The sequence below is a fragment of the Cryptomeria japonica genome, chromosome 2 (genome assembly GCF_030272615.1).
Source record: "Cryptomeria japonica chromosome 2, Sugi_1.0, whole genome shotgun sequence".
Classification (NCBI taxonomy): domain Eukaryota; kingdom Viridiplantae; phylum Streptophyta; class Pinopsida; order Cupressales; family Cupressaceae; genus Cryptomeria; species Cryptomeria japonica.
Window position 1 is genome coordinate 349,511,077 of NC_081406.1, and position 9,019 is coordinate 349,520,095.

At 40.4% G+C, this 9,019-nt stretch overlaps 1 protein-coding gene across 2 annotated transcripts; it reads right to left on the minus strand.

Annotated features, from left to right (window-relative positions):
- Window positions 1–205: 205 nt before the first annotated feature.
- Window positions 206–4,180, minus strand: LOC131065244 (uncharacterized). Of its 2 annotated transcripts, XM_057999708.2 has the most exons (4): window positions 3,853–4,180; window positions 3,378–3,622; window positions 1,232–3,168; window positions 206–1,105 (listed from the first exon to the last, which is right to left on the minus strand). In XM_057999708.2, the coding sequence occupies exon 3, from the start codon at window positions 3,101–3,103 to the stop codon at window positions 1,265–1,267; it is 1,839 nt and encodes a 612-aa protein (XP_057855691.1). In that variant the 5' UTR covers window positions 3,104–3,168; window positions 3,378–3,622; window positions 3,853–4,180; the 3' UTR covers window positions 206–1,105; window positions 1,232–1,264. The 2 variants fall into 2 exon arrangements, with proteins under 2 accessions (XP_057855691.1, XP_057855690.1); XM_057999707.1 differs by having other exon boundaries at window positions 206–3,168; window positions 3,853–4,179.
- Between the last annotated feature and the right edge of the window lie 4,839 nt (window positions 4,181–9,019).

Sequence of the window (9,019 nt, forward strand, 5' to 3'; positions counted from 1 at the left end):
TAAACTGGTTTACATCTAGACATTGAATAAGTGAGATAATGAGTTGGGCGTACAAAAAAGGGAATGTTGACATGACATGAAGAAAGAATTGATTATATGTTAGTACAGATTTGCTTTCCTGACTAGCACTCTCTCATTCCATTTATTTAACATGACTAAGCAACAAAGAGATGATGCCTTGTTCCCAGATATGATGTCTTGCAGAAAAGGATGAAAATGACCCTTCAATTAAGAAGCAACATTGTCTTATAAACTTTAAAATCAAACTGTCTAATTCATTGTGGGGGACAGAGGTTTAGTAAGTTCCAGAGATACCTACAAAATATATGTATGGCCAATGGACTTACAAAAGAAACTTGCCTTTATTTTGCACGGTGGATATGAAGAAGACCTATAAAAGAGTTCAGCAAGAGCTGAAATGTTCATTGCAAATCTAATTTACACTAACCACACTTATCTAATGTACACAAACTATACTTAGTCTGCTGTGGACGCTGCTCCAATTTTACTGAAATTAACGTCTGCACTTCCTAGAATACATTAAGAATCTCGCTTGAATTTTATCGTCCACATGTCATGATATAAACCTTCTTGTGTTATGCATACAACAGAGCTTTTATTTGGAGCCGACTGAAAAGCTACTCAGCGGGTATAACAGAGTCCCTTGTTTTACAATTGGACATCTGTTTGCACAACTTCAGCTTCAGGATCTAGGAAAATGAAGCTCATACCAAAGCTTTTATGCTTATTCAGACCATCTTTCCAAAACCAGCAAAACAAGCCCTCTAATGACAGCAGCTATAAACTTGTAGCTTGGTACATAATATCAGAGCATAATATGAATTTCTCTTTCCCCTTTCATGTATCTTTACTAGTATTTCTTTTTTTCTCTCTTGGAGAATATTATTGTACGGGAGAAGCAGGATAGAAACCCCACAGGCATTTCATGCAAATTAAAAATCAGAGAGAATGCCAAGGGAGCAACCTTACATCTCATATTGGTAGTTGTCGACTACTGTAGTGTACAGATTATTCTTCTAGTCTCCTGTATTGATTGAATTTTTCCAGACTTGAATTGGTATCCTTGCTGCCATAAAACTGAAATCTGAAAAGAAACATTCATCCATACATGTATACTTAATCTGCATCAAGAAGTAGCTACCTTTATTTTGACATAATGAAATGATCTTTGCACTTACAGAACCTCAAAAAAAGGCCTGCATTTAGTTACCAGATAATTATGCAATTTCTTCAGGCATTTAAATCAAGACAGATTCAATATCCTCCTCAAATCCTTAGTGGCAAAGTCTGCATCCAAAGATAGCCCTCGCCCTTGTAGATTTTGTCGAGAAGGAAGAAGCAGACTACATTGTTGGGCATCCCTGGTAGGAGAAGGTGGAGCTGAGTGGGATGACGGTAGGCTGCCTTCATTCAACTCATTGTTTGCAGGACTGGGAGGTAAGTCTAAAGAGGCAGATCTCATTTCTCGCATGGAGAAACGAGGTACGGGTAATGAACGGGGTGAAGGAGAATTGGTGTAAGCAGGCCCCGCCCAGTTCTCTGTCGCATACAAATTTGGAGCAGCCGCACAAACCTCTTTCCCTATATCATCAGTGCCGCAACTCCCGATGCTTCCAATAAACAGTTCACCTTCAGGAACCAAAGAATTCTCTAGAGCCACTTTGGAAAAGCTGTGGCCAGTTTGTGAGTTCTGACTACTATCTTTAGAATAAAAATCAGGTGTAATAGAACCTAAATTCTTCTTTGCTTTGTTTTCTCCATTGCCTTGAATATCTGGTTTGAATACAATTCTTTCATCTGTGCCACACTCACGGTGCATTCTAAATTCGTTATCACATACCTTCTTATGACGCCCATAGTGGTCCATGCTAGCATCAAAATTGCTTCTTTCCTTCTGTGGAAGGTTTGAAATGCCACCTCGAGGAGATTTACTAGGGCTCCCAGAAAGTGCTTGATGATGGCCACTGGAAGCAACATCCATGTCTGTCTCGCCTTCATTTTTCTGAACATGAGGCACGTCCTTTGTATCTGCGATTGTCGACTCTCCCAAGGCCTGAATAAGATTATTCACACCAACTTGAACTTCTGACTTTGGGGGTCGCTTAAGAAGGGTAATAATGCCTTCACCTTTTGATGAAGGAACATCTCTGGTGTTTTTGTTCCGTCCCTCACCATTTTTCGCGGAATCCGTTGCTTTCTTAACAGTGATCCTCTTCTGGTTGTTGGCTTTCTGTGGAGCTATCAGAGTTTGCTTCTCCGGTCCGAACCTAACTTCATTTTGTGGCCCACTGTCAACCAATTTCCATTCAAAATTAGGTTTTGGTGATCTTTTGTCCTTCCATGGCCGCGTCTTTTTATAATCATCCGGTGCAATTTCAGCAACCTTTGGCGAAGCAGCTATGGGTGGACAGGGCTGGCGATACCGCTCTTCCGGTGAGGGGCTCGAAGGAATGCTTGCACTCCAGCTTCGGAACAGAGGAGCTCCTTTCCCACCCTTTATAATGTCATTCTGATTAGACAACACACCCTCCTCAGGCATGCTATGCCACCTTCGCCCCACATGCATAGCATCACTGCCTGCTGAGAAACAAGAAATATGTGGGTGAAGAGCAGAAGAAGTAGGAGCTGGGGAAGGGGAGGAATGATACGGAAGTAAAGGATGTTGCGATAAGCGAAAAGCAACGGTGTTTTTAGGTATTTCACATTCTGGTGAAGGAGAAGAAAATGGCCAAGGCGGCCAGTTCTGAAAGCCAGGCACAGGGGAAGCATGTACCCCATTCACAGAGCAAACTTGAGAATTATTTCCACAAGGATAATGCGTAGCGCTACCATTGATAAACCGCAAGTTATTTACTGGAGGAAATTGCTGAGTATTAGAAGGAGAAGGAAGAATTCGATACGATACCGGAGCAGGTTGATTGTGTGACATTTTGTCCTTAAACATCTGTCCATTGAATGGCGCGTTAGCTGCTTCGACGTCTCTTCTTCGCGCCTCAGGATTATTTACAGTGTATTGCCTCCTACTCTGATTCTCGTATTGAAGAACAAATTGATTGCGAGGAGAAAGAACAGCGATTTCCATGTCTCCTCTTCTTTTTATTTCTCTATATCCCCCTTTCCTCTCAATAATTTGAAAATATCCTCAAGCTGAAAATGTAAAATAACAACAAAGTGTCAGAATCGGCTCCCATTTCAACTATTTTGACATGAAAAATACATCGGCCCAACTCTAGAAAAAATTCCCCTCTATTGTAAACGATTGGGCGCACAGAAACAATAAAATTGCTAAATTCCCCTCTATTTTAAACGATTGGGCGCACAGAAACAATGATATTGCTAAATTCAACTTCACATACCTAATTCCGCCGTCAGCTATCACAGTAAATTTATTTAAACTTGACGTCGCAGCGTCGAATTTCCTCGCCTTGGAGACGAACAAGTACCAAAAATGGAGTCTCTGAAAAACGACAACCGACTTTTGGTAAATTTATACAAATGTTGCACCGCAGACACGCGGCACGCGCCTTCACCGACGCTCTGCGCAGATTCCCAACCCTAAAGCTTACAACTTGCACTGAGCGTCTAAATTAAGCCTACACACCTGCAAAACGCAAAGACAGTTCCGTCATTAGCCGGGACAATACGCCTGATTTAAAAATCTTATTACAAGCGCAAATCAAAATAAGTGAAATTGTGGAAGAATCAAAATTTTAACACACGTTTATGCAATGGCAGATATTTTCCAGTTTCTCCTATCTAAAAACTACGCTTATACGAGACTGAAACACACGTCGTTAAAGATTAGGCAAACTTATTGAGCAATCGGCTTACCTGGAATTTAAAATACATGCGGCGTGGCCGTGAAAAAGAACGATTCGATCATAAAAAACGCCTGTTTTCAACTTTGACGATCGACGATCGCCAACCTGTCGCCAATGACTTAATTTGAGAATCCAGAGAAGCTCCACTTGGGGATTTCAGCTTCTTTTTCAGAACATCTATTTGAGAAAAATGGTCCAGTGAAATTCAAGAGAAAAATGGTCCAGTGAAATTCAAGAAAAACAATGGATTTCAGCGTGAGAGGCTTCTGAAAATGCGATCGGCCTGCTAAGGCTGTAAACAAGACGCTTCGAACCTTGCACATCGTGGGACTATAAATCTCCTTGCCAACCTTGTTAAAGTCGCTCCGAACATCGGACGGTTTAAAAGCAAATACTTTTACTTTGAATCAGTTCACCGCACGATCCCGGCAAAGCAGAGATACTTTATCTACCTCCTCCTTGGGAACAAAGCGACTCTAGTGCTTGGGGCCCAGTCACCTGGAGGCAAGGATTATATTTGATGGGCGTATGGAAAGTTTACCTCAAAATACAATCGAAATTTTATTAAGGCTCTTTGCAGGATATTTTCCATGCCAGCAGTTAATCTCTATACAAAATGGCAGATCTGTAAATCACAGTATTTTTTAATCTGATTTTTTGTGTAAATTTTGCGGAAATCTGTTGTGTTTTACAGATTTTATAAACTGTACAAAATGTTGTTTTGTGTGGAGATTCGCTGCCTCCAATTTCCATGGAGGGTCTAAGATCATCTACAAAGTACTTTTAACTATTTGATGAGGGAGTGCAATTCTCTAGGTTGAATTTTTTTAGATTGAGGGGTATTCATTTCGCCAAATTCATTTGGAGCAATTGATTATGATCCCATCTGTTATGATGTCAAGACCTTGCATTGTACAAGACTTGATCCCTTATGAGCTCATTCAGAACCATTCAACTTCGCTAGTAGATCAAAGGACCTATTGATAAGGAAGACATAATTTTGAAGAGACTGCCAATGAATAATTAATAGAATTATGGTTAAATATATATAAAACTTTTACATTTTTATTCTAATGGGTACATGTGGGGAAGGAAGCCTTGATTTGTTTTTTAATTCATGTGGAGTTTTTATTCTGATTTTTGGGATAAATTTTGGAATGAAAGTTTTCTTTTTTACTCTTGTAGTTTTAAAATTCTCAATGAAAATGGAAAGATTAATCGGAATGGGTATATAGATCAAATTGTCTAATAGCTTTGATTTACAAAGATGCAACCTGAAGCTATGAAAGTATCCTCTATCAAGTGTTTAAAAATTGGCTTCTTAAATAATGACAATCGTCTTTTATGCATACTGAATATGACTCACCACAATTATGTCTTTGATTCTTATTCACAAATCTAGGTAATGTGCACGTGTTACAAATGTTTGATCAATTGCTAATGGATTACTCCTACTTATGTGCCAAAAGTAAATGGAACACCAAATAATTTTGAGGACCACCCACTTTGCATGGAAGTGGTGTGGTGTTAATAAGCACCATTGAGACCGTTATTAAGTGGGGGAATATTGTTGGAAGTTGAAGTCCAACGGACTCCTTCCTTGTTTGCCGCCAAAACTCTTGGCTATTCATATTCTTCCTGGAAGCTCTTTAAGAGCTGATTGTAATTCATTTTCTAAAGTTGATTGCCAGAGCTGATTGCAGATGTGTAGATGTAAACCAAATTGGTGAATAATATAGTGATTCCCCTGCTTCAAGTGTGGATGTAGGCAATTGCCGAACCATGATAAATCTGTGTGTTCTTGTTGTTTGTGTTGTGTATATTTAATTGTGTTTATCTGTTGTTTTCAATTCGATTTCTTCATCCTAACAATTGGTATCAAAGTGAGGTTAGATCGCTGTTTAGATTTTGGTGTTTGAATTTCCAGAATCATGGAAGAATCGAAGATAGAGAAGTTCTTTGGTCAAAGCTTCGGATTATGGAAAGTGCAGATGGAGTCTTTGCTGATAAAGCAAGACCTTTCAATCGCGCTTGAAGGGATAGCAAAGAAACCAGTTGGGATGGCTGATGAAGATTTTGTAAAATTGGACAAGAAGGCGAGAGCGACAATATTTCTCTCGCTATCCAATAATGTTCTCTTCAATGTCACGGGTGATGCAACAACAAAAGGAGTATGGGATAGACTCTCAGCCATGTATAAAATGGCTTTGAGTGCAAATAAAGTTTTTATTATGAAGCACTTGTACAAACTGAAAATGAAGTAAGGTTGTGCTATGGCAAACCACATCAATGAATTTAATACATTGATTAGTCAAGCGACTTTGGTGGGGATGACACAAGATGATGAAAGCAAGGCTGTTTTGTTATTATGTTCTTTACCAAGCAGCTGGGATGGTGTTGTAACAACAGTTAGCACATCTGTATCTGGTAAAAATAAATTAGTTTTTAATGGTGTAGCAGCTACTCTTCTCAGCGAGGATTTGAGAAGAAAGAATGATGAACCTTCATCCGGTGAAGCTTTAACGGTGGTCAGCACCGATAATAGAGGTAGAAGTCATAACAGAGGCAGAAATAATTACCATGGACGTTCGAAATCAGCAAAGAGATCGAAGTCTAGAAACAGAAATGGTGAATGTTGGTTTTGTGGCAAAGCGGGTCATGTGAAAAAGGATTGCAAAAATTTCAAAAGAGCACAAGAGAGACCGTTTATGATAAAGATGATAGCGTCTTAATCCTTTCAACAACCGACACTACTTCGGATTCATGGGTGCTTGATTCCGGTGCCTCCTATCATGCTACCTCATGTCTTGAAGCATTCATCAACTACCATGAAGAGCACTTTGGCAATGTTTTTTTAGAAGATAACAAAGCTTGTGAAATTATAGGCAAAGGGGATGTATTGCTGCCATTAGAAGGTGGTAAAACATGGCTACTCAAAGATGTTCGCCATGTCCCAAAATTGAAGCGAAATTTGATATCTGTTGGGCAGCTCTTTGGTCAAGGTCTAAATGTTAATTTTCTTCCGGATACATAGAAAGTAACACATGGTACCATGCTGATTGCAAATGGTAATAAAGTGGGAAGTCTTTACATTTTTAAGACTCATGGTGAAGTGGGAGCTGCAATGGTGATTGAGGACAGCAAAGCGGATCTTTGGCATTAAAGACTTGGGCACATTAGCAAGAAAGGTCTCCATGTTATGCATACAAGAAATCAGCTACCGAGCCTCAAGCTTGTGGACTTAGCCTTTTGTGAACATTGCCTCTGTGGCAAACAAAAGAGAGTCAGTTTTTTGAAAGGTGGGCGTGACACAAAGACAACACCGTTGGAGCTTGTATACTCGGATGTTTTTGGACCAACCGAGGTAACCTCCATTGGAGGAGCTAACTATTTTGTAACATTTCTTGATGATTGCACAAGAAAAGTATGGATTTATATGCTTTCTAGGAAATCATAAGTGTTTTCAAAATTTAAAATTTTCAAGGCATTAGTTGAAAATTAGATTGGACATAGGATTAAATGCTTACAAACAGATAATGGTGGGGAATTTTGTTCACATGAATTTGATAATTTTTGTGCTGATAATGGGATTAGAAGAATCAAGGTTGTTCCATTCACTCCTCAAGAAAACGGTGTAGCCAAGAGGATGAATAGAACAATCCTTGAGAAGGCATGATGTATGTTGTCTAATGCAGGTTTAGGCAAAGAATTTTGGGCAGAAGCATGTAACACAACAGTGTAATTAATCAACCTAAGTCCATCATCTAAATTAGATTTTGGTATTTTGGAAGAGGAATGGCAAGGGAAGAGGATTTCATATTCACATCTTCATGTGTTTGGATGTGAAGCCTTCTCGCATATACCCAAAGAAAAGCGAACGAAATTGGATCCAAAGTCGCTGAAATGTATCTTTGTGGGGTATGGAGAAGAGCAGTTTGGTTTCAGATTGTGGGATTCAGTTCACAAAAATATTGTTCACAGCAGGGATGTAGTCTTTCATGAAACCTCCTTTCTCGCACTGCAAGATGCAAGTAAATCAGAGACAGAATATGTCCCTATGTCTCTATTTCAGAATTCGACGTCTAGCGCTCTGCCTCCGGCTTCTCATTCAGTGGGAGCTCCTATGACATCTACATTTATTGAATACAATTCTCAGTCTGAGAATGATGAAATGAGTGATGAAAATGTTTGGTCTTCATTTAATTCAGAATTTGGAAGTTTGCAAAACAAAGAAAATCCTCCCCAAAATAATGTTGATGTCACAAGAAATTTGGAGGAACCACAATGGTCTGAAATTCCACCGGTTACTACAGAGCATACAACACTCTATCCACCGCATTGTGAGTTATTTCCTCGAAGGCATGTTGCGCAGCCAGCACCATCTTCCCCACATCCCGTGAGCTCCCTGCAGCTTCCACACCTCACAGTCTCCTCTCCTTCTCCCCACAGATTCCCTGCAATCTCCCCTCACTCCACACGGGACCTACCAACGTTGTACGCTCCCCTTGAACCCCCCACAGTGTCCTTCCCCTCTGCGCAAGCTCTCTCCCGTGAGCTCCATGTAGGCCCTCTCTCCACCTCCGTAGCCCACCCACAGAGTCTCCCTATCGTGCAGACCGTGGAGGATGCTTCCACGGGCCATCCACGCCCTGCTCTCCTGCGGCCACAAACTTCCGCAGTCAAACAACGAAGACCTCCCGTGAAGGTCGTGGAAGATGTCGCCACGGCTTCCAGCCCTCTTCACACGCTCAGAACGTAGGCAGAGCAAGGTATTCATTCTCGCAATTTGACAGCATCAAATGTGGACAAAAATCCATAGGTCAGTAACACTCCCAGGCAAATTAAAAATGGGAGAGATGTTCGCTTGCCTGAACAGGGATCACAAAAATTAAATGATTCTACTAACCAAACAGAGAGTCAATTGAGAAAATCAACCAGACAGAGGCGACCTCCTGTAAAATTTTCTGATTATGACTTACTATTTTGTGAAGAGGCTGAACCTTCTTTGCTCATCTCTGATCAACCAGAGCCTGCAGCATACAAAGAGGCTTGTAAAAATGCAGACTGTGATAACTGGCACGCTGCAATGTGCAAAGAAATGGACGCACTAGTGAGGAATCAGACATGGGATTTGGTGCCACTTCCGCCTAACAGAAAGGCATTGACAAATAAATGGG